The 26,591-nt window shown below is 45.1% G+C and overlaps 1 protein-coding gene across 5 annotated transcripts in view; it reads left to right on the top strand.

Moving 5' to 3' along the window:
• Positions 1–26,591, top strand: part of AFF2 (ALF transcription elongation factor 2) — a 453,109-nt gene that overhangs the window by 394,425 nt on the left and 32,093 nt on the right. For all 5 annotated transcript variants that reach the window (XM_087859684.1, XM_087859681.1, XM_087859683.1 and 2 more), the window contains 3 exons: positions 20,263–20,422; positions 22,159–23,166; positions 24,573–24,694. In XM_087859684.1, coding sequence (XP_087715810.1) covers positions 20,263–20,422; positions 22,159–23,166; positions 24,573–24,694 — 1,290 coding nt within the window. The remainder of the gene's footprint in view (positions 1–20,262; positions 20,423–22,158; positions 23,167–24,572; positions 24,695–26,591) is intronic.

Raw genomic sequence — 26,591 nt, 5'->3', positions numbered from 1 at the left:
GGCCACAGGCGATCTTATCAAGGGAGGAGGGCTTAGGAGGTTGATTGACTCACTCACGTGACCTTTAGCTCACTGAACACACTGCTGATTGGCCTCAGTTCCTCTTCTGACAATTGAGCGAGTTGGATTCATCAATCTCCAGGGTCCTCTGTAGCTACGCAATTCTATGATACTCTGATTCTGCTCTGTCGTTATGAAATTGTTAATAGAGGAAGGCCATTAGAATGGTGTTATTTACTAAACCAGAAACCTCATTGATGGTGATGGGTATTTTATTTAAATTACATATGGGGATTAATCCCCAACTCCTGCAGGATAGCATAGTAGCAAGAGATCCCAGCTTTGGAACGAGATCTTTATGCATGTTGCTTCACTGCCCAAGCCTCCATTTTCTCACCTGTCAAACAGTATGGAGTGGGGTTTCCTGGCGCAGGACCTGGCACACTACAGGAGCCTAATGAATAGTCATCGTCATCATCGCCATTGATATTAACTGAAGAATGATTCGGAAGCATTATGCAGTTTCAATTGTCATTACAGAAGGCTGAAAATAATTTTGTGAAAGCATATGTTTAAAGATTTTAGTACTTGTTCTCCAATAGATCTTTCTGAAAATACACATATGGATGAACGATTGGCAGAAATAGAGCAGAACTTTTCAAAATGTGTTCCAGCAAAACAAACAGAAGAACAACCAAAAGGCGGAATTGTTGCTTCCTAGCCACTCACTGGCTGTTAGGCCTCGGACAAGTCACATATAAAGAGCTCAGTAACATTAGGGGTGCCTGGGTGGCGCAGTCGGTTGAGCGTCAGACTCTTGGTTTCCGCTCAGGTCGTGATCTCACGCTCGTGAGACTGAGCCCTGCTTTGGGCTCCATGCTCAGCACAGAGTCCACTTGAGATTGTCTCTCTGTCCCTCCCCCCACTCACGCTCCCTCCTTCCCTTTCTCTCTCAAATAAATAAAGAAATAAAATCTTCCTTTAAAAAAAGAACTCAGTAACATTAAATATTATTAGTATTACCATGACTACATGCAATGTGAGTAGTAATGGTGATAAAAAAAAAGATTTTAGTAGAAGAATGTTGAACAAAAGAAGATGTGTATGCTCCGCCTCCTAATAACTTCTGTAGGTCTTACACTCAGACATCAAAGTCAGAGGAGAGAGGAACTGATTTTGAAATTAGATTTATATGAGACTTTCTCTTCATAAGCTGTAGATTGTTGATAGGCGAACGATAAGCTGAATTTTTCTGTCATTTGAAACTGTATATGTATATTCCATGTTTATATAGGGAATCTGTTCATTCTCATATACTTCCAAGTTCAAATTTCATATTCCTACCCTCCTCCCATACCTCAGTAGCTCACTCTTAGAGGTAGTGCTATCAGTACTCTTTGCTCTCACGGACAAGTTAAGTCCCTATCACCTCATTGCAGACCTTCCCGCAACTCTCTCCGCCCCCCTTCTCCCAACTCTGTGATCTTCAGTTGCGGGTGAAGACATAAGCCCCCCAATCATGTGATCTTTGGTGTCAGGGGAACTCACTTCCCCCTAGAGGCTGGAAAGGAGATGAGAACTTTGCGCAAGCACGGAGTCCCAGCTCTGCCACTGCCATATAATCATGAAGCTTGCCTGCAATTTGACTATTTCACAATAATTGCCGTGTTTTCAATAAGAATGATAAAAAGGCAGATACAAAGGCAAATATCAAGGCCTCTGGCTGACAAAAGCAGATTTCAGAGAGAAGTGAGAAAATAGCAACTGACTTCAGCAATAAAGAGAGTATATTTTATACTCCAGGTTTTTTTTTTTTTTTCGTTTTGTAAAATCATGACTTTCTAGTGAATGACATCCCAGAAGATATTTATCAAAGAGGGAAAGCTGTGGAAAGGAACACCTCGCATTCACTTTAATATTTCGCCTTTTCTTTTGACATTTTCTTGCCTAGAGATCTAATTCCATTAAATATGTACATTTTTTTATTTTGGCTGGAAGTCTTCTTCATGTATCTTTCAGATAAATCTTTAAAGTACATAAGGTCTGTAGGGCCACTTTTTTTAAGTGCAAATGAGACACACAGTAGAATATTGTCTACGAGGGTTTCCAAATTATTTCTATTCCTGCAGAGCTTTACCTTGCACTTCCTGTGATAACGATAAGAGGAAAGGTAAGATTCCAATGTGCCTTCTATGGAGCAGTGTCAAACCGCATTAGTCATATTTAATGTCTGACAGGCAGGGACTTTCTTTGGCTGATCGCTACTTTGATTGGCTTTATTAAGCGTTGTCATGACCGTAACGCTGCCTGATGGACAAGGTAAATAGAAGTGTGACAAAGTGTCAAGTTAGCAGGGCGCTGGGTAATATTCCTTTGTGCCTTTGCAAACGGGTGTGGGTTAACTATTCTGCTTCACCATTAGACTTCTCTAGAAACTTGCTTGGAGTGAAAGTGCTTGCTAACTTGGAAGGATTATATTCCAGATTCTATAAACAATGTGGCAGGAATTGGGATGTCTTGGAGTAGACCCTTCAAGCCTAAAAGCTTTTTAAAATTTACTTGTTTTTATTTCTTATTTTTTAATTTTAATTCCAGTATTATGAACATACAGTGTTACGTTAGTTTCAGGTGCACGATATAGTGATTCAATACTTCCATACATCACCTGGTGCTCGTCACAAGTGCCCTCCTTAATCGCCATCGCCTGTCTCACCCATCCTCCACCCACTCCCCTCTGGTAACCACCAGTTTGTTCTCTAGAGTTAAGAGTCTATTTCTTCAGTTCATCACCCCCAAAAATCCCTTGTAGTTGACCCCTTAGTAGTAGACCCCTCCACAAATCCCAGCCTCTGGAAACCATCAATTTACTCTCCATCACAAGAGTTTTATCTGTCAGAGTGTCATATAAATGGTACAGTATGTACCCTTTTGAGTCTGGTTTCTTTCAGCCATGTTGTTGTATGTATCAGTAGTTTGTTCCATGTTTTCTGCTGAGTAATATTCCATTCAGAGTGTACCACCGTTTATCTAGTTGGAGGAGATTTGGGTGATTTCCTGTTTGGGACCATTCTGAATAAAATGCTATATACATTCAAAACAGAGAGGTCTGTTTCTGGTTAGTCTCTCTCTTTTTTCCCCTTTGCTCATTTGTTTTGCTTCTTAAATTCCACATATGAGTGAAATCATGTGGTATTTGTCTTTCTCTGACTGACTTACCTCACTTAGCATCATACTGTCTAGCTCCACCCATAGTTGTTGCAAATGGTAATATTTCCTTTTTATGGCTGAATAATATTCCATCGTGTATATACCACATTGTCTTTATCCATGCATTAATCTGTGGACACTTCCATATCTTAGTCACGGTAAGTAACACTGCTATAAAGGTAAGGGCACATGTAGCCCTATCAGTTAGTGTTCTTGTAATCTTTGGGTACGTACCCAGTAGGGGGACGGCTGGATTGTAAGGTAGTTCTATTTTTATCTTTTTGAGGCACCTCCATACTGTTTTCCACAGTGGCTGTGCCAGCAAGCATAAAATCTTGCCTCCATAATTTCCTCTCTTTATTTTTCGTTCCCTACATCTTTAGCTATTTCCTGCATTCACGTGAAAGCAAACTCTCACCGTAAGGATTCACAAACATAGGCTTTAGAATGTCACCTTTTATGGGTAGTCATTGTGGTGGGGTCACGGGGCTGCAGTTGGGGAGACCCAGAGTTGGAGTGATCTAGATTTGTTTTCTGCTCTGCAAGAGAACTCCTGCTTCATTACTGTCTATTTTCTGGGTGTTATCTTTCTAGCAGGTAAGACCTCGGTAAAACAAGAGAAAATGCAAAGTCATTGAATAATTAAAGTTTGTCATAGCACCGAGAAGCTGCTGCAGGGCTAGAATATTCAGGTTGGCGTGTGACATTAGTCAGAAGCTCAGGACTCAAGTGCACGCTCCAGCCTCGTCAGGCAAGCCAGAAGAAGTCACGGCGGCCACTGGCCTGTGGCGCTATGGGACAGGAGAGGAGACCACAGTGAAGAGTAGTTTTTCCTTTGCATTCTGAAAGCAGGAAACAAGTCTCTGTGATCCTAAGGTTCTCTCCTTTCAGGTGACCCGTCTGAAGGCAATGAGACTGCAAGCAGATCCTGCATGTTCTCACTACACACGCATGTGCGCACGCGCACACACACACACACACACACACACACACACACCAGATTGTAATCACATAAGGTGACAGAAGGGTTAACTAGCCCAATTGTGGTAATCATTTCACGATATATAAGTGTATCAAATCATCACGTGGTACATCTTAAACTCACACAATGCGATACGTCAATTATATCTCAATAAAGCTAGGGAACAAAATAAAGACAGTGAGACTAGACATTAGAAAGACACATGTGAGAGCCCGGAGCAAAAGAAAGGGAGCGAAGGGGAAAAATCTTGTCCTAAATACAAACAAACCATGTCCCCAGTCCACCTCCGCCAGTCGGCTCGTCAGAGACATCTTTCCGCAGGAAAAGCTCATTCTTCTTTTCTCCTGTCATTGGATAATTGCCATAGCTTGACTCAACTAATTTTCCTATCACTGAAGACAAGGATGTGTTGAAGTTACTACATGGTGGAGGAGATGGTGGGAATGAAGGGAGAGCACAAAATCTGTTGCTTTTGCAAAATTGTTATCGAAAGGATAGCCAGAACATAAATGATACTGTTTTGGCTTCAAAAGGGTAAGCAGGTGTCTTCGAAGTCCCAAATGAGCTGTGTACAAGCTTGTACAAACAAGCGCAGAATCAGGCCTGTTTGTTATTCACACAAACAGAGTTTAAACCATCTGAATTCCACAGTTCCCAGAATTCAGATGGTGCACAATGGTCCATAATGAGCAGCACCTGTGCTTACCTCAATTACCAGACAGTTCTGAACAACGGCAGAAAGGGCTTACTAGAATTTTTTTTCAATAATAGATTTAGTTATGTCTTTCATAATTGGATTCAAAAGCTCAAAATTTCATTTTGCAACTTGTTCATAAAATTTGTATGAAAAAGTCTGGCATTTATTCAAAAGAAATAGTCTATGAAGGAAAAATTGCAAAACAGCCAACCACTGGTAACTAAGCAGCCAAATTATAGTCCAAGCACTTGGCAAATACACCATCTTTTTATTATTTCAGTAATTGAATTTCTGTTAAAGCGTGGAGCATAATTTAACATGAGGAATTTATTTATAATACAATAGTGTTTCAGTAATAAATGCATTATTATTGTCACTTTTAATGGAGTCTTATGTATTCCCTCTGAGACTGCGTGGCAGACTTTGAGACAGCCCCTGCACCAGTGTTGTTTGTAGACAATTGAATTAATTGGAGACAGGGTCATTAACTCGACCTGAATACCTCTGATTGCTTCTGTAAATAAGGTTAGAGAGCAAATGGCTAATCTTCATCGTCATTATAGATTCCTCTTACATTTTCACACTGCCTTGTATGTTAAGATCATTTTGCTAAGCAGCTTTTCAGACTCTCCTCATATTTACAGTATTGTCTTGCGTGGCACATAACCATAATTGTATCAGACTTATATTACATTCTCCATATCTTTATAAAACACGATACTAGAAATGAACCTATGTTGAATCACAACTCATAAAAACCATCAGAACAATAAATGAATAAGCCACAGCGCATAAGCCATCATATTAAAGGAAAGTAAAATCACAGAGCAAAAGTTGCTTTGGTCTCCTCTTGCAGATCATGTATAATTTGGAAACACAATTACCACAGGATGGGCTCCCGAAGATGCAACGTTAATAACATGCAAATTATAGGAAGTTGGTTTCTTTTTCCCTGTTTGTCCTAAAATGGAGCTAACTATGAACTATTTGAAATATAACTATTAAAAACTTTCAAATATTTGACTTGTTATTTTTCATAGATTAGAGGCATATAAGAGATGTGGGGGGGGATTAGGGGGAAATTCTCCCCTTCTAATGACTCAGATAAGTCAAAAAGACATATACTGGAAACATTTCTAAAAATGGGCTTTCTCGAGTCATTTTAAAATACAATTCAGAAAGAAAAGACCATTAAAAATGGACAATATTTTGTTGAATAATGAGACTTCCACAAGATACCAGAATAAGGCAGAGGAAGAGGAAGAAGAGGAAAGAAAAGTAATTCTGTGTTTTATTATTTTTCTTGACGAGATTTAAAAAATTACTGAAAATATCAAAGAGATCATTGGTACTACTAGGTCATCTATGCTACTAGAAAAGTGGGTTAATTCTATATATGCCAAGAACTTATCATTGTCCAGCCACCAACTGGAAGCCTATCAGTTTTTTCCAGCTTTACTGAGGTAGGATTGACAAATAAAAATTGTATTTTTACTTTTTACATTTACAATGTACATATTGTACATTTCAGATGTACACTGTGTCATTTTCATAGACATTACAGTGTGGAATGATTGCCATAGTCGGACTAATTCACACATCCTACCTCACAGAATCACCTTCTCTGTTTGTGGTGAAAGCACTTGATATCTACTCTCTTAGCGAATTTCAAGTATCTAATACATTATTATGAACTGTGGTCACCAGGCTGTACGTTAGATCCCCACAATTATTTATCTTACAACTGAAAATTTGTACCCTTTGACCAACATGTCCCTTTTCCTCCCAACTGCCCAGCCCCTGGTAACCACCATTGTACTCTCTGTTACTGAGTTGGACTTTTTGTTTTTTTAGATTCCACATGTAAGTGAGCCCATGCAATATTTTTCTTTGTGTCTGGCTTGTTTCACTTAGCATAATGTCCTCCAAGTTCACCCATCTTGTCTCAAATAGCAGGATTTCCTTCTTTCTTGAGGCTGAATAATACTCCATTGTAAATACACGGACTGCATTTTCTTTATCCATTCATCTGTTGGCAAACGCTGAAGTTGTTTCCATGTGTTGGAAGCCTGTCAGTGTTCACGAGTTTCACGGCTAACTGAAAGAGTTCGCATTTCCCTTGGCTACTTGATGAGTCTTGTCCAACAGATAGAAAACTAACCACCAAAATTTCAGTTCTTTCGGACTTTTTTTGCCTTTATATATTATTTGTAAAACTAACATATGATGAGACTTAATAGTTGATCCTTGTACATGTGAGTGTACGTTTGTGTCTCCTCTTAAAACACAACTTGAACCCAGATAGGGGTTAATGCCAACGCTGGCTGGCAACAATATCTTCTCTGTTAAATGTCGAATGCCCAGCATGTACTGCACAAGTCAACATTTCTGTCCTTAGCCGGCTAACAGTGACATTATTTTTACAATTAATATCACGTACCTCACTTGAAGGATGCTACTGCTCCCAGTATTGTTTTGCTTCTTAGCCAGCCATCTTGGTTGATGCTGAAACTGCTGAAACTATTTTACTTCTCTTGGTATTAGCCATCTTGGATTTTAGCTAATAGATGTATACACACATATACTGTCACTCACGAGGCACATACATGCACTCACACGCAGGCACACACACTTAAACATGGGCACGCACACACATTCTCTCTCATTCAGACACCTCGAATTTGGGCATAGCTGTCTGAAATATATATTGAAACATAATTATCATCAAAGGAAACATTTCAACATATAACCTTTCTGGAAAATGTTTCTCCCAACAGTTTTTATTTGTTTTTGTTTGTTTGTTTGTTTGTTTGTTTGTTTGTTTCCCCACATTTCCAACTGGCAGAGTAATGTACCCAGATCTTGTCGTGATGAAGCTAAAGCCGTGTAGACTCCTGGAAACTGCAATGAAATTGGAGATACCATCAGGCTAGAAAACATCTCACTAAAAGCACATGTCTCATGTGCTTTGCTAGTGAGCATATCTTTCTTGTTCTGTGTGTTTTAACGCCCTTAAGTTGTGACTGCTTTGCCTTCACTGTAACTCCCTACGATGGCCCTTTGTTTGGGCTTAGCTGGGGGAAGGGGGCCCTGTATAATTGTCACTTGCCGTGGACGTAACTCTCAGGACCTACACATTCCCAGGTTTTTCTGCTGAACACAAATGTAATTGGCTTAGCTTCACAAGGCATTTTTAATTGTCTGTTTCTAAAGTCCTTCCTTCTTATTCTAAATTCTACCTTCTTTGGAATTGCTGCATTTCCCAAATTCTCTGCATGACAAATTTCCCCACATGACAGATTCCCCTTAATGACAAAACTGAACACCCTGACCTTGTTACTACCAGCCTGTTTGTCATTATCACAGACCCTGCCAGCTCTTGGAGAAACGCCTGAGTTTGTTTCCATTTCTTTCTAGGTCAGCTTTTAAGTGGCTCTGTGCTCATTTGTGATACGGGATTGCCATTCTCGTTGCTATTGATCTAGATTCAGGTGTAAGCCCTGCCATTCTGTATACAGGGCTCAGTGCGGACGGAGGCTGCCTGTGCTCAGCTATCTTATTCCTGGTGGCTGTGACCAGACTTTTGTCTAAAGCAAGTTGGGTGCAAGATGAGGCGAGTGTGGCCCCCTCTTCTCTCATTTGCGCCTGACCTCCTTTAATTTAGCATTGATGAGAAGGGAGGCAGTTAGCTAGAAGGCAAGATTTGGGGGCAGATAGCATTACGGGATTAAGAAGATCCAGTGTTTCCTTTGCTGTCATTCAGAATAACAGGCATAGGAAATTCTGTTTAAAATAGCTGGGCTTTTTGACTTAGAGGGCTTCTGTATAGAAGATTTCCGATGTCAGCTTTAAATATGACATTGATAGTCTTAGGCAAAGAATGGGAGTGAATTCTTGTAGAAACTGTCGTTTTTTTCCTGCCTATTTATTAATGGTCTTTGTGATTTATAGTAAACGCTAGGGAGGATTTTCAGGCCCATTTATCATGGGAAGGGAACACCTTCTTGTTCTTAATGTGAGTGTGTCATAATTAGCAAGGCATGTGGGCTAGGAGATTTAGTCCTATCTTTTGTGAAAGTCCTTCAACCTCATATTTAATCCCAAATTGATTGAATATTTTTTTCTTCCATGAGGAAATTAATTATGCCACTAGAAAAACCACCAAGTAGAAAGGGAGTTAATATCAAGCACAATGTAGACTGGGCTGGTTAATGTATCAAAATGATATGACAAGAGCAGCTCACATTTCACACAAATCGGAGTAATGGAATCCTCATTTTAATTAAAAATAGGAAGGTCTGCGTGTATGTGTAGCACACGTTTTCAGTAAGAGCCACACCATTTATTTCTCACGCTCATACATGTATGTGCACTCTGCAACTCGTCGGCGGCTATTGTTCTAAATACCGATTACATTAAAAATGGCCATCCCAAGAAGTTGCATTTTTGCCATGGAACTAAAGCTGAAGAAAGAGGCAGGTGCTGCGATGAGCTAGCATCCATCCAACCAGTTGAAAGATTGCAAATCCATCATCAGGCAACCCATTTGCTTAATTATTTTCATCAGATTAACTTATGATTCAGGGGGTTTTGGTGTTGCCCAGGCCCACCTAAGTATTGACTGTTGAGAGTCAGCAATACATAGACATTTTGTAGTTAAGTATTGTTCTTTACCAGGTGACCTTCTCTGTGCAGATTTTCTACTCCTTATGAGGACATTTGGAATAGTCTTTCATAACAAGAAAATCACGTACAAGTCATTACGTTAGGCACCTTAGGATACACAAAATGACTGTAAAGTCTGGCACCTGCCATCATGAAATGGACAGTTTAGTTGCGTAGGCAAAAGTTTAGCCTGATGAAATAATTTGAGAATAATTAAGTAATAAACAATGACGCAGTTAGTGCAGAGAAATCAGAACAGAGAGGTATCAAGGAGAATTAAAGCCATTGGAAAAGACCTTATGTTATTTGAATTTGAGCTTAAAAGATAAAAATTTAAGCAAGCGGCGGGGTTGGGGGGAATGCTGTTCTAGACAGAATAAACAGGCTAAGCAAAGGCTTGGGGGCAGCGCGGGAGGAGGGAGGACACAAAAGTGGCAGATGTGCTGGAAAGAGAGAGTAGTCAAAACTGGCCCGAAGGTAGGGTGACAATGGAGATAGAGCTCAGCAAATCCCGTAGAGAAGAGCACATCCACCTGCAAGGGGGTCACTGCGAATTCTGAAATCAAGAGCTCTCATGTTGTACATGGTCACTGGGACCAAGTACACAAGAAGTCAAAGCTTTTAGTCCAACAGGGAGCGAGGTCAAGGAGAGTAAGGGAAGGACACCTGATTTGCAATGGGAAGTGGGCAGGGCAGGGGTTGAAAGCAGTCTCAGTAGATCAAAGAGTTCCAAAGCCTGATTACTGGGCTTATAGAAGTTTCTAGTGGTGAGGAAGCAGAACCAGCATGCGTTGACCAGATCTTGAAGAAGTGTCTGTGATGGAGGAAGCACAGTGACTGTCTCCTGATTTGGAACCTGCAGCCTAGTCCCACGGAGCAGGGCTGTCTGAGCGGCTTCTGTTCCGCGTGGTATGTGTCACGTTACTGCCTCTTTCTCGTGGTAGGGTTTCACACTGCGGGGCTGTGAGTTGTAATGTTTGCCATTCACCTGAGTCTTTTACTGCTGATGTTTGTAATATATTTCAGGTGCTATTATGAAGAGACATTTAGTAAGGGAAGTATGAGTTTTATTTTAGAAATTATGGATGTGACTTGGAATGCCATTCATCGAATGCCCTGCCATCCCACATACAGGAAGGTTTTTTTAAGGTATTACTTCTATAATTAAAAAAAAAAGAACCTTTATTTTAAAAGCACACATATCAGTACTCATGAATCTATGGGGATATTATTGGAAGAACCATAAGAAACATTAACCATGAAAAATGTTGGAAAACGGGGTGATGGGACAGTAGAGAGTCCGAAGATCTACTTTTCTGTGTCCCTTTCAGTATCTTTTGAATTCACTATCATGTTTATCATCTATTTCAAAACAAATACAATTTTTGAAAAGACGCAATGGTGTGAAACATAAAGGACATTTAAATTTCCCCTACTTAATCCTCACAAACTATTCATGTGTGTGGAAGGGTTATCCTCTGTGAGCTGTAAGTCTCCTCTGGACTCGGTGAGATTTGTCATTCGAGTCAAATGCAGCACGGTTTTGCTAGCACAGAGCGCCGATGGCCTTTAGTGTCTCAACATCGCATTCTTGCAGACTGTCTCATTTGGCCACTTGAAGAAAGCATTCGGAATTAATTCTGTGTCCCTGCTGCCTTTCGGTATGGCGACAAGGGTGAGTTTTGTCATGGATCCCCGATTGCTTTCGTTTCCTCGAGCCGACTTGGTGTGGCCGAAATCATCACAGTAGCCTGGTGAAAGCCCCACCAGGCCCCAGCCACACAACTTTGGCTTAGAGTGGAGCTTCGTGGCCAAGGGGGTGAGGATACCTGTTGTATCCACCCCCTACTCGCCGTTCTTATAGCAACCAAAGGAGGTCATGGGAGTGAAAATGCTAGAACATAATCAAGTGCTCTGCAGTTAAAAAATATTTTGGTCTTGTTGCTCCAATGATGACAGTATCCTATTGGGACCGTGGGGACATAGACAGTAGACAGTGGATGTACCCAGGGTCCCTCTTCCCAGAGATCTATTTCGGGCTTTACTCTAGGGTGGCTTAGGTGCACGCAGCATTTACAGAGTGCATGCTTGTGTGTGTGTGTGTGTGTGTGTGTGTGTGTGTGTGTGTGTGTGTGTTTGATAAAGCCTCTGGCCTTAGAAGCTTACCCTCTAAGTCAAGTATCTGTGATACATCAGGTGACAAATCAGACATGAAGGGGAGCGACAGTACTGATAAGGAGATTGGCATTGAGAGACATCAAAGAAGAAATGTAGTCTAGGGAGAGACTGGAAGAGGGATGCCCACTTCCCAAATCCAGAGGCAGCCCGATGCATGATGGGCAACAGGAAGAAGCCATCAAGCAAGGAAAAGGGCAGAGGCTTGTGTGGAGCCGCGCTGAGCCTGTCTCCAGCCCGCTCTGTGCTCTTCTAGCACCTTCAGCCTGTCCACTGCCTGGGCTCTCATGCCCGTCTCCAGACCAGTTCTGTGCATACAGTGAGGAGGTTCCTGCCCGGAGTCGGCTTCTGGGTTTAAGGCACCCCTGCTCCACGTCGGATTTGTCACTGATGAAGTTCTTTGTTGGAAGGCTTGGGCCTTGTTAGAGATTCCTGTCATCTGGCCCTCTCTGCATTCGTTATGAGTGCGAATCATTCATTCTCTCATCCTCTGCTCTGGTGGAGAGCAGGGCTCACGGGAGTCGGCGTTCACAGCCACTTGCCTGCCTTTGTTCTCTTCCTTGCTCCCATTTTTGCTGATGCACTTTAAAGGCAAAAGGGACAAAAATACTTGGCTGGCTATGATTTTTTGCCACCTGTTCAGCTGTTTGATGGAAGCAGCTCTGACCGATAGCAGAAAAGTCTGTGTGGCTGTTCATTATTTCCAGAAGAATTTAAATGCCAGTGTATTCTCCCAAATGCAAAGTGTGATGCTCTCAAGACGTCACTGGCCCATTCACGGGCGCCGACCAGCCAGACTGGGAACACGCGGGCAGCCCCACGGTGCTGTCCCCCCGCAGACAGCGCTCGGTGGAAGCAGGTGCCTTGGTTTCGGTTTGGTGTTTTCCATTTGTTTAAAACTGCTCATTGAACTTTGTCCCCTAGTATCCATAAACTATTTTGCACCTTGACATTGTTTGGTACTAAGTCTCAGTATTCTGGAAGTAGTAAGAGTGTCCCAGCTGTGGCCATTCCCGCAGTGGCTACCCCCTGAGCCTCGGCCAGGGTAGTGGCAAGTCGCCTTTGAGCCTCACGATGAGCCACAGGCCATGTGCGGAGGAAACAGTCGGGCCTTTGGCCAACTCCCGGCGCAGGCAGGAGGCCTCAGGAACGTTGTAAGCTTCTCAGAAGGAATCTAATACAACCTCTTCAGCCACAATTGCCCAAAGAAGGCTTAAGCTTGACCAGGTTAGATTTAAAATGGCATAAGGTGGTCCAATTTGTCTGTTGCTAAAGGAGGACAGAATAATGATGGAAACATAAAATCCGCAGTTGATCTCAAAGTGTGTTTTTGCCCTCAGTTTCAAATTCACCAATTTATGTTTTGCCGCAGCAGCTCATGTCTGAATAGCCCATGTCGGTTTTAGCCTCGCTTCTCTCCACCTGGCCCCCCGCCCAGGAATATCAGCCTCACCCAACAGTGCGTTACAAACACAGAACTCAGGCTGCATCCAGGCCTAGCGAATTCGAGCCTGCATGTTAATGAGTTTCCCGCTCGAGTCGTGTGTACATCAACATTTGAGAAGCCTCCCCTAAATGTACTCGCTTAGCCGTCTCACAGCCTGTGTGATATAGTAGACCCATTTTACAGACGAGGAATCAGAAACCCTATGCGAAGTGCTTAGCCTGAGGTCACACGATGATAAAGTATCCAAGGTAACACTCCAGAGATCATCTGACTTGCAGTTCCATGTTCTTCCCACTAGATTAAAACCACTTCTTTAACACTAGTATGGGGGGAGCTCTCCTCTATTAGCCAGATAGGATGCTGCCTGATTCATGAGTCTTATTAGCCAATTAGATCTTTAAAATTAAAAAAAAAGCAGTAGAGGAAACATAGCTATTTAGATGTGTGAAATAGACTGAAAATGCAGACAGGCCACAGGCAGGAAAAGAAGACAGGGGCCTGGGGCTGGCCAGGCCCCAAAAGGCTAACCAAGGGGCACCAGGGTGGCTCAGTCATTAAGTGTCTGACTCTTGGTTTTGGCTCAGGTCATGAGCTCAGGGTCATGAGATCGAGCCCCGTGTTGGGCTCCATGCTGGGCATGGACCCTGCTGAAGATTCTCTCTCTCCCTCTCCCTTGTCCCTGCCCGTCCCACTCTCTCTCTCTCTAAAATAAAAAAATAAAATAAAATAAATCATTAAAAAGAAAAAAAGGCTAACCAAATGTAATTATGGTTGAATGGCTGGTTGCAAATCAAATGTAATTATGAAAAACCATTGCCAAAATCAGTCATCAGTATCACCTCAGAAAGGAAGTAGGTGTCAGGTTAAGTTAGGACAAAGAGGCACTAACTGCTGGTGATCGGAACACATGCAAAGCCAGTCAGTTCCAGTTCTTCTGAAAGTTCCAAATGATTGACTTACAGCTTCTATGGAAGTTCATCGCCCATTGCTATAGGAGTAACCTCCTCGTGCCTTCCTGACACTGAGCACTGGCTCCCAGAGACCCAGTGATTACACTGGGGCCACCCAGATTATCCAGGATCATCTCCCCATCTCAAATCCTGAATATATTCCTATCTGCAACATCCCTTTTGCCGCACGAGGTACCATATTCACAGGTTCTAGGGCTTAGGACGTGGACATCCTTGCGGGAGTCATATTTGCCAACCACAGATCTCTTTAGTCAGTCAGGGCTTTCAACAATGTCATGTTCAGTAACTTGCCCATGAAAATGAGTAAGAGTGAATGCGTGTGCATCACCTTATTACTCCTTGCAAATAAGTTGAGCAGATCCCGTTCCAAACACCAGGATCAAACAAAAGGGCAGATACCCAGTGTGCACATGTTGAACAAAGATTATCTCCAGTGTAGCCCAACTAACAACTGGACACTGATTCGCTTACCCGTTCATCAACAGTGTTAGTGCGATAACACAAAAGACGCTTGATCCTGAGTTGCTGGTGATAATACTGGGGTACGAAGCATTTTACCTTCAAACTGTGTTTCGGGGCCACCGGGGAGGAGGATATGCTAGGGTATGCTGCTGGCAACACCCTCTACCCACTTTCTGCCCGACGTCTGCGCCAAGACAGCGCTGCCTTATCTGCTTTATGTATTATGCTTCTGCATACACTTCCTATTGAATAAGGGGGCTATTGGATTTCCGGGGGGGTGGGTAGGATACATGTCAAAACTAGTGACTCACACTAAAAATGGATTCGTCCTACCCCGTGGCTGGGATAGGTCCAGGGTTTGGAGTATCTGCCCCTAGTGGCCTAGCAGATATAGCATTCCACTTCTGGAACCCAGAGTTCAGAGAGGAAAATGAAGAAGAGAGGTAAGGTCAGCAATAAATGTCGATTCCTTTGCCTCAGGGACATCCCTTTACAACTTAATGAGGACTTCAAATATGGAAGCATTTCAAATTATCTGGTAGACAGACGTTTCATTCCTATAAAACTAGAAAAGGGTCATGATGATGAAATTTGTACGAGCCTCAACTAAAGACGGGTTTAAAACAGGACTCCCCATCAAACATCTCCCGCTACATGCCTTTGGCACATCCTGGTCACGTGCCAAATATGTTGCCAAGATCAGTACGTCGGGACTTGCTTGTCGGACCCTCCCCGGGTACATTTCCCACCACTAAGTTGTCATCCGTTCTGGAACCTTTCTTTTTTTGATGCCCACACAGCTTGATTGAGCAGAATGGCCAATTCATCATCCCTGTTTATCTCCCGAGAAAGGAATTTACAGTTAAATTAGGATTAGAATCAGCACCGATGCAGATGTTTGGCTTTCTGGAGGCTGTTAATCTGAATTAGTGAAAAGTCTGATTTATAAAATAGCCCTACAGAAATGCAGCCTTAATCCTCTGAAGCTCACACGAGAGCTCTGTGACTGATAAAGTGTTGCCAGGAGCAGGTCACTGCAGAGCTGCCTTAAGGAACAGACTGGATTGTGCGGACATATCCCCACACGTTCCCCCTAGGGTCCTAAAAAGTCCCCCTTACAATCCTTTGTACACTTTCATAAGGATCAGAATCTTTGAGCTGGAAAATACATTAAAGATCATCCGACCCCACTTGGGACCTGTCTACCATGTTCTCTGTTGCCGGCTACCTGGTCATCTATAGGTATTGAGCTCACTAGCCTACAAAGCCTTGGCTTCCTTCTGTGGCCGGTCGTAGACTTTTTTTGAGAGAGGGCACAGGAGGGAGGGGCAAGGGGAGAGGGAGAGAGAGAATCTTAAGCAGGCTCCACACCCAGCGCAGAGCCCAATGCAGGGCTTGAACTCATGCCACTGAGATCGTGACCTGAGCTGAAGTCAAGAGTCAGGTTCATAACAGACTAAGCCACCCCAGCTGTAGATTTTTACAAGCCTTTCCTGTTGTTGAGGTGAGATCTTCTCAACTAGATCTCTAGGTCATTGGCCCAGTTTTACCTTGGGAGGCCCTCAGAATGAGCCCACCCCCTTTCACACAGGACAGACTTTCTGGGTTTTTGAAGACCGTCATCATCTGAACCTCCTCCTCCCTGTGCCACAATCTTCTCCAGGCAAAGTCGTCCCAGTGTCTTCATACGGCTTTCCAACTCCGTCTTCTGGTATCACAAACTGAGCCCCTTTATTGTAGAAGAGTCCTGGTCAGTGTAAGCATAGAGAGACTGTCATGTCTAGAGATTAAGGTGCCCTGGACTACCACTTAAAACCCACCTTTCTACCCTGGTATGCTCAAGCATTCCACATCAGGGCCAACCCTGCTTGGACAAGGCATCGTAAACGTCTCCCAAACTTCTGTCCCACTGGCCTCCTCTTTGATCCCCTTCCCTAACCCTGGCTTTCCCCGCTAGGGTCTTTGACTTGCTAAGCCAGCTCCTTTGCCCTCAGTCTGGCCCCTGACCATGAGGACCTACTAAATGGAGTTGGGCTTAAAACGAGGTTTCATTACTCACTGAAGACCGCTCATGCTGATGAACACAATAGCAGAATCAGATCTCTGACAAGGTCGAGCCTCTGACTTTGAAGTTGCTACAAATGTGGGTCCTTTGAGAAGTTTTATTACACTGGGGTGAAGTCATAGAGTACAATTGTAATATTTACAGACTATGGAGTAGATGGTTTGATATATCAAATGTTAATGATTTTTAATATAACACGTTATCTTTGTTGTAACCACTAGCATTCTTTTAAAAAGCAGTTGATTAAAATATGAGAGGAAATGGTGCATGGGAAATAATTCTAATACAGTTTGGTGAATGAAGAATGTGTAAATTGCACATTACTCCCTCATCTCCTGGGCAGAACCAAGTATCACGTGGGCTAGCCTCACTCATAGCCACTTTAATTAATACACATCCGGAGAATAAATTGGCGATGTATGAAAATAAATGTAGCAGAAGGGGGGATTTAACTAGCTAAACAGCTAACAGGTCTCAGCGAAGACCCGTAAGTGAAATACTCTGATGACTTGCCCACTCGAAAGTTCCACCATGGATTCTAGACAAGAACGTGGTCCTTGGCCAGTCATTCTCATATTGATGTTTGTACTGCTGCGTGCAAGGTGGGCCCAGAGGAAGTGAGGGTCGGACAGGCTCAAATACGTGGCTTACATTCCTCTGCAGGCTGGGTGCAGCCAGATTCTCCAGCCAGCCCGGGAGCAGCAGATGGATAATAGAGGCAGAGGGAGGTACGGGCGAGAGCAATTTTGCTTCCATTTTAAACAACTGTTATGCCCTCCCTGTTTCCAACTGTGCAACTGCCCAGCGAAAGCAATTCTTTCTCATTAAGATCCTCAGGTCCTTCACCCCCAGTTGGAGTCCTCTTAGTACCCTCTCTGAATTCAAGTCCACCTGCCCTCTCGTCCCCAAGCACCCGTGTTCATCGGGGAGGGTATGAAAAGCTGATGAGCCTCTTCCTGTTCTTTCTACACTAGTCTCCCTTTAGGGGACATTGTCCATATTGACTGGCCGTGGGGTTCTTCCTGAGAACACAGCAATAGATTTAGCCATAAGAAGTCTTAGGGAAAATAATTTCAGGTCTCATTTTATTGGGTCTCAGTCAAGGTTACTCTGAGGTTTGAAAGAGTCTTTATTTCATATCCATATCTATCTATATTTACTTGTACATATAGTTACAGTCCGTTTTTCATATGTGGTTTCTGTCCACATCCATAATCCCTTAATCACAACTCTGAAATTGAAAAAGTCCTGAGAGCTGTCATTTTCTGGAACTTTGAGACAAACACATTTTATGACAGAATCCGACCTCTTACTGTTAATGTTACTATAGCAATATCAGTGAGTTTTATTAAGGGATGCTTCCCCAGATCCCAGTTGAGGTATTTTTATATATATTGATATATATGGTATTATATAGATGTATATGGTATTATATGTATATATATAGTATTTTATATATATAATATATATATATGGTATATTCACATTGTTAAAATTAAAAAATCTGAACACCAGAATTCTTCTCCCCTTCAAAGGGATTTGGATAAGGAACACCTATGTACAAACACGCATGTATACAAGTTTCCAACTAAGTCCGTAAAGCTTTATTGTGGCATAGCTGATGAATAACTTTATTCTGGGAAATAAAACATCTGTGCTTTCTGTCTATCACCTCAGTGCATTCAGTTTTAGGGGAATAATCCCTGGGATTGTTTTTTTTCTTACAGCAGTTGCTCAAATATAATCCAGTAAATGGAAACGCTATCCAGAAATATTCCAGAGTAAATCTAGACTCGAGTTTGGTAACATTAGAATGAACGGAGTCTTATGAGAAGCCAGACATTAATGCACAGATATGAAAGAAAACTAGAAAACTGCTTTTCACTTCCAAATCATAAACGTGAGCATGAGTTCGATTTTATCTCAGTCAGCAGCCAGTCAGCTCAGGGCTGTGGCTGTTCCGGGCTGGACCTGAAATGTTACTTGGGGGGAATTGAGGCCAAGTTAGCATAATGTCTGGATTGGTCTCATTAAATCTGTTCCCCCAGTCTTTATTTAGTAACCAAAGACAAAAACAATTGATTAGATTTAGAGGGTACTTTGCATAAATACGGAGTCTTTACTGCCATTAGGGAGAGACCTGCAAAAGGGAAGGAGAGCGTTGGGTTGTAGGTCCCTGCCCCCACTGTCGGGGACACACACGCACACACGCGTGCATGCGTGCACACACACACACACGTGTGCAGCGCTTTCCCAGGGGATACAGTCCCCTATTTCCTCTGCTTCCCCTAATCTCTTGGTGTATTTGGCAGAGAAATGTACTTTTGGATAGCATTTACTTAGCAGATAGCATTTTAAAATGAGCTTTGCTATATGAAAGAAAATACCTACCTGGGAGATTAAAGGGGCAGTCTTTAGGGAGGCAAGGCACACGGAATGAAAGGGCTCTCTGCATTGGATAGGGACTGACAAGGGGCCCATGCTGGCTGAAAAGGGATCCTGTTCCTTCGCAAACAGCTGCCGAGTGTGGCTACAGGCCAGGGGGCAAGAGCTGTACTGTTGGAGAGAAACAGGGGCTGCTGAGGGCATGGGGTGGGGCAGGCAAGGACTGATGCTCTGTGCCTCCAGAGTCCTTGGGCTGCTGAGACGGGGGGAGATGAATGTCCTCACCGCCCCCTGAGGCTGGACCCCCACTTCTCACAGTGAGCCCGAGGACAGGGGGCGAGGACATCGCCTGACATGCCAAGAGGCAGTGGGGGCTGATTTGTTATGGGCGGGGGAGCAAACGATCAGTCAGGAAGACTGTTGATTATCAATAAAGGCAGAGTGGCAAATGGTGTCAATTTTCAAATGCTTTGCTTGGTCAGCTTTACACATTTGAAATCAATCATTAGACCTGCTTGGCCCCTTAGGATCATACCTCCCAGTAAGCGTTTTACAAAGAGTTTACAAAAATTAGGATGGAGGAGGCCAAGAAATGTGACTGTGGTCCCCTCGGTGCTGGGGGCTAGGCACCCGGCAGTGAAAATGCTTCTCACAGTCCCTGCCTTGGAGTTCCCAGCTCACTTCTCCAACCTGCTAGCATGCAGAGGCAAGCCTCTCTCCCCGCGGACCTCAGTTTTCTCCGATTAAAATGGGGTTGAATTCACCCCTCCTTGGTGAGAGGACTATACCTTGTGTATAGCTGAGATCACGGCCCCGTGACAAACCTCTGGGTCTCTGAACGAGATGGCAATAGAAAATGAAAACTTACCTTAACCAAAAAAAGCATGGGACCATTAAGAACCTTAGGCTACGCTTCGGTCTGTGGCATCGGTATCTGTCTCTGTCCGGAAGGCGCGCACCCTTGGCTCGAGGTGGTCACGCAGAATGCGGGAGGCTCGGCTTCCCGAGACGGAAGGCAGTGTCACGGAACCCAGGGAACTTGGCCACATGCAGGCCTGGTTCTAACGAAACGGAATGGGACGGTATGCTGGGCTCTGTGTCGCACAGACCACGAGCCCTCGTGCTGCATTGGCGGGGGGGCGGGGGGGGGCTTGGCCCGCGGCTGTGAGACGAAATGAGGCAATGGATGATGTCATTTTCTTTCAGCCCACTCTTGGCCACACCTCAGCCCCCACCTGCAGCACCAGCCAGCGGGGGATCTGGCAGCTCCAGTGACTCCGAGAGCAGCTCCGAGTCAGACTCAGACACCGAAAGCAGCACCACTGACAGCGAATCCAATGAGGCTCCTCGTGTGGCCACTCCCGAGGTGGGTGAAGGGGAGGGGGCTGCGAGCACGATTTGCCTGTGGCTGGGGTGGGTGGCACTCCCAGTGTGCGTGTGTGCATGTGCACACACACACACACACACGTCCAACACAATAAATACTCGAGGAAAGTATTTGGGTATCTGATAGCATTTTTTCCCTCTGAAACATACATGTGCACGGTCCCTAAAAGACAGACAGACATTTGCTGCCGTGTGACTCACTTAGCTTCCTCATGTGTAAATCTGGAAGCGTAATAACCGGGCTAGCAACTTCTCTTTTGAGAGAACCAGTCAAGACCCACTTCTGGGCCGGGAGCCACCACCGCCAAAACTCCAGGTTGAAGGGATGAATTGCCACTTGGCAAGGAAGACCCAAGACATAGCATGGATTTTTTAAAATTCTGATTTGCGTCCTCCAAATGTGTTTGATGATACTTCATGAAAACATTGAACGCAGCTCGCTAAAATACCCAAATTACACTTTTGAAATAAAAAACAGTGTGCTCTTCCCCTCCTGTCCTCTCTGAGTCCAGAATGACCCCTCGGTGCCCCCGAGCCTGCAACCTGTACGGCAGGGACTTGTTTGTAACAATCGGAAAGGAATACTGGAGAAAGCAGCAGCACCAATCCGGCTACGGATCGTAGCCAGCATGGCTCGAACGTGGGCCCGGGGCCGGGCACCCTGAGAAGCTCTTGACCTGCACTTTCTTGTGTTGTCCTCGTAACACTTCTCTGGGGTCCTTGCTGTTGTTATCCCCATTTTACGGATTAGAGAATAAGGTTCTGAGATGTTAACTTTCCCAAGATTTCCCAAGGCAGACAGGGGTCAAGCCAGGACCAAAACTGGGGTCTGTGTACTGCCAGAGCCGGTATCCCAAACCAGCAGCACCGGCCAACACGATTTCCCCGGCCCTTGCCCGCCATTGGCCCTGTGTGCGCCGGAGTCACGGCCACTCAAGTGTTTTTAATTCTTTCACCCTCTATTGGCTGGTGCCATAAGCTTCAGCTGATTGGCTTTCAAAAGAAGAGCAGTTCTAATAAAAATGATGGCTCTTTTAGTTCAACAGGCAGAATTCAGAGTTGGGAATCAGCACCTGAATTGTACGCATCATTTCCGGGCCTTAACAGCGGACACTAATGTCTGCATGCATGTCCCCATAAATTGGTTATTGCCCATACACCGAGGAAAGTGCGGTGGTTTTGGGGAAGTCAAATCTTTTCATCCTTCCGTAAAAATAGAAAAGGCTCATGTTTTTTGCAGTGAATTACAGCATCATAGAGAGGCACCAGCGCTTTGGCGAATAGAAAGCCTTTCCTTTTGAATTATACTCGAGGCACATTCACATTGCTTTTCAGGACCCGAGATCATTACCTCTGCCTCCTGGCGAGAGGTTGAGCAATGAGTCCCACCAAAGGATTTTGGGAACAAGTTTCCCTGCCAGGCCTCCGTGCCCACCCTCTGGGAAAACTCTCTGTGAATAATTCTTTCTTCCCTGGCCAGAGTGGAGACTGTTTTCAGAAGAGGAGTGGAAGTTTGTTGAAATAAGTAGATTGGGGCTGGTTCGTGGAGTATTTGTCTCTCTGGGTAATTTGATGAATTTAGATTCCGTGTGTGTCTCTAAATGTACGGATGGGCACTTCACATCCACAGCTTTTATCAGCACTCAGTGTACTGAGGATCCTTCCAGATTCTTCCAAGCTGTGAGATTCACTCTTGCTGTTGTTTCTCATCTGCAGCCTGAGCCGCCCTCAACCAACAAGTGGCAGTTGGATAAATGGCTTAACAAAGTGACATCTCAGAACAAGTCATTTATTTGTGGCCAAAATGAAACGCCCATGGAGACAGTTTCTGTGCCTCCTCCAATCATCCAGCCAATGGAAGTCCAGGTCAAAGTGAAGACAAACCCCAGCCAGGTCCAGGCTGAACCCAAAGAGAGGCCTCTCCTCAGTCTTATCAGGGAGAAAGCCCGTCCACGGCCAACCCAGAAAAATCCAGAAACAAAGGCTTTGAAGCATAAGTTGTCAACAACTATTGAGACAGCTTCTCAAAGGACAATTGGAAAAAAACAACCCAAAAAAGTCGAGAAGAACACCAGCATTGACGAGTTTACCTGGCCCAAACCAAATATTACCAGCAGCACCCCCAAAGAAAAAGAAAGCGTGGAGCTTCCTGACCCACCAAGAGGCCGCCACAAAGCCACTGCCCACAAACCAGTCCCTAGGAAGGAACCAAGGCCACACGTTCCCTTGGCTGCGGAGAAAAAGAAGTACAGAGGGCCTGGCAAGATCGTGCCAAAGTCCCGGGAATTCATCGAAACGGATTCGTCCACGTCTGATTCCAACACAGATCAGGAAGAGACCCTGCAAATCAAAGTCCTGCCCCCTTGCATCGCTCCTGGGGGCAATACTGCCAAATCCAAGGAAGCTTCTGGTGCCGGCCTGACCCTCAGCTCCTTAGTGAGCAGCGGTGGCGGCAACAGCACAACCGCCACCAGTGAGGAGCCAGTGTTTCCACCCGTCCCTGTCATGCAAACCGAGTTTCTGTCCCCTCTGCGAGATCACGAGAACCCAAAAAATCTCTGGGTGAAGATTGACCTTGACCTGCTGTCTAGAGTACCTGGCCACCAGTCACTGCAAGCAGCACCAGCCAAGCCGGACCACAAGGAGACTGCCTCCAAGCCCAAGCGCCAGAGCGCTGCTGCGGCCGTGGAGAAACCTGTCCCCAAGGGCAAGCGCAAGCACAAGGTAAGCTGCCCCCTGCCCCCCCGCCCGTGCTCTGCCGAGGGATCATGAACAGAGGCTCTGTGTTGGCGAACCTGATCTTGAGCCTCAAGTGCAAGGAGGCTAATGGCGATGGATCACAGTCTCTGGTGAGGGCAGTGGTGCTTTCCATGGGCAAAGCGATATTTGACGTGACCAGGGAGGAAGTGTTGGGAACGGTCAGGGTTTTGCAGCCAATGTGAACAGTATCTAAAATGGCACATGGGGGGTTATGATGTGTAGGAAAGAAGACTATGGAGACAGTTGCCTTCCCCAGGCAGCCGGTCCCTGGGATCGGCTCCTTAAGGCTGCCCCTGGCTGCTTTCATGGACTCACGGGGCCACACCCCACAGTCCCCACCCCAGCAGCAGCAGGGCACCTACGCGCTCCCAAGTGCTCAACATGCATCCCCTGGGCCTTGTTCATTTCTCCGGACACATATTGGCATCCCCATACCCCAGTTACACTTTGATGCTCCCAGCTCCTAGCAGACACACAGCCCCACCCTCTGGGTCCCCTGAGCTGTGTACTTGGCCCGACTTGTGGAATCCTCACCTGCAAGAGGTTAGGGCTGAATTCCACGGCTATAAACTATCACCAGAGGGGCAGGGGCGCCTGACTGGCTCGGTCAGTCGAGCATGCAATGCCCGAACTCAGTGTCATGAGTTCAAGCTCCATGTTGGATGTAGCGATTACTTAAAAAAACAGAAAACTGTCGTCAGAAGGGGAAACCCAGAATGACCTCTTCCATTTCAAATACCTTAGGCTCGTTCTGTTGTATCTCCAGATCTCAGGGCGGGTTTTTAGAGTAACATCATCTCCTTGTGATGTTTGAGTAATATTACTTAATGGCTGCCATAGGAAGTCTGGGGCTCTTGCCCGCTCACTGTTTCCCCACCCTTCGAGATGACAGCGGCACAACCAGGGCCAAGAGCGTACCTTCAGAACCAGCACACGCAAAGGCATGTCTTACACCGGGTTTATTGCCTTGCGTGTTGTGGGTTGTGTAAGTGACCTTTCTATGTAACCCACGAGCCCCGTGCTGTTTGCACGGCGTCGTGCCGTGTTGGAGTTGCAGTGTTAGTTTCTCCACTACTCATTGGTGGGGGCATTGTTGATGGAAGAAGGATCTGAAAATGATAGATTCTCTTTACTTTTGGCAGGAGATTCCTGCACTACCCTATCTTTAATCAGAGGTTCACAGCGCAGCTCAACTCGCTCAAATGCTAGCTTCTTGGCTGATTGCTTTTCTGTCTGAACAAAGGTGTGCATTTAACTCCCCTAGGTAATCTAGAAGTTAAAATAGAAGCAAACTGTCTACCTTGCCCATGGTTTTTCCATGTCTGCATGTGCCGTGTATTTCAAGCTCTGTATTTTTCTTCCTGTTAAAGCCAACAGAGACCGCAGAGAAAATCCCGGAGAAGAAGCAACGCCTAGAGGAGGCCGCCACTATCTGCCTGCTGCCCCCCTGCATCTCACCAGCCCCACCCCACAAGCCTCCCAACGCTAAAGAGTGAGTTTGCCCTGTCTTTGTATGACACCTCGGTTGTTCGGACCGCTCAGAAATCTCAAAGGAAGCCTTTTGGGGGCGGGGGGTCCTGCTTCAGAGGAATGGTAGGTAAGGAACCAGAAGTTGCCTGGCAGTCCTGACAGCTGGTCTCACAAGGGTGAGATGGAGGGTGGAATGCAGATTTTGCATGTGTCCGTGAACTTTATAGCAATCTTTCTTTACTCCCACTCATGCAGAGGACCAAACTCGGCCAAAGTGACCTTTTAGCATGAAGGGGAGAGTAAAAGGAGTGAATGAATTAAAACGGGACAGCACCCAGATCACCTGCTTCTGGGCAACTTCCGGTTTTGGTGGTGATGAAAGCAGCCTTTGCACGGTGACCCAGCTGCTGCTTCCTCTTTGGTGCCATTCTGTGACCTGAATACAGAGCTTGAGGACTACTCGGTCCATCCTGACCTCCTGAGAGGCCAAGGGAGTGACACATTTGAGGAGGCCAGAGAGAGGAGACATCTGGGAGCTGCCCTCCCCCGGGACCGTGTGTGTCAGGAAAAGCTGGCCGGGGACCCATCTGTTAGTTCCAACCACCTGGCACCTCTTCTGCTTCTCCCTCTTTGCATAAAGTGCCAGAGTCAGGCGGGAGGCCTCCCTGTCCCCTCCTCACTCAGATGACCCCAGCCTTCCCTGGAGAAGTCCTGGGTTCTGTTGCTACCAAGCGTTGTGACCAAGTCCTTGCATTTTAGAAATATCACTTAACTATCAGTCTTGTCAGCTACTGGAACCATTGTGTCTGGATAATTATTGCCATAAATTCATCAACATTAGAGATTACTTCCATCAAAGAGCAGTTTTGGAGCCTGTTAGCAGCCCAGAGCAGAGGAGCAATCTGGCTAACTGCTGCTAACAATTGATTTCGCAGATTACTGTTTAACATCAGTGATATGCTATCAGTCTGCCACAGATAAGATGTCGGATGTAAGTTTTCCGCTTACAATTGTTTCGATCCTTATTGTTTTGAGATGAAAGGTAGGAAAAGACCAATTACCACTATATCCACTTGGTATAATAAGGAGATGGGGGCCCCGGAGCTGCCCCTCTGCCTGAGGATCCGTGGCTCTGTGTACAGTGTGTCTGTATTCCTGGTATAACTTTGCTCTGAAACATCCCTTCACATACGGGAGTTCTCAGAAGTAGCCACCCTTCCAATGGGGCAAGCTGACCTCTTCACCCCTGAGTGAGCCAGGCCTGTGGGGAAGCATGCTCCTTCCCCAGTGATCAAGCATGGCCCTTCCACGGCCCTCCTCCACCCCTGGAGGATGGACTGAAATGGCATGGCTGTGGTGGCCGTAGCTCCCCAGTTTCCAGGCTTTGACCCATTCAGGCCACCCGAAGACACAAGGAAAAGGCAGGAGGCATTGCCACAACCATCAGTCTCTGATGCTTGTCTCCCTAAGCAACCCAGTGACCCGCCACTTCTCCCATCTCATGGAAGAGACGCAACCAAGTCTTAAGTAAATGTCTAATAATTTGAGTTTGTTCTTCATCGAATGGTGTTGCTAACTCATGGTCTTTACAGTCTTTCTGCTTTTGTAGTCGTTAGGAAAGCAGTGTTGACCTAGGAACCTTTAACATTCAGGAAGGGCCTGGAGCAGATTCTTAGGCTCATCAACAAACTCAGGTCTGTGGAAAAATCTCTGGAGCCAAGAGAGAGAATGAAGCGAGGGCTGGCGTCTCAGGGCTCTTCTCCTGGGAACCCTCTCCTCAGGTTCCATCTGCTCCTTTGTGCCTTGTTGACCCTCCAAACCAAATCCTTGGAAATTTGTAGGAGACAATATTCACTTTTCTAAATGAATGTTCTAAACCCCGCAAAGACTGCCACGTCAGACTATGACAGCCGCAGTTC

The sequence above is a fragment of the Ursus americanus genome, chromosome X (assembly GCF_024610735.1).
Source record: "Ursus americanus isolate L20-20 chromosome X, mUrsAme1.1.p, whole genome shotgun sequence".
NCBI lineage: Eukaryota > Metazoa > Chordata > Mammalia > Carnivora > Ursidae > Ursus > Ursus americanus.
The sequence above is the reverse complement of the archived record's forward strand: the minus strand, read 5'-3'. Positions and strand labels throughout refer to the sequence as shown.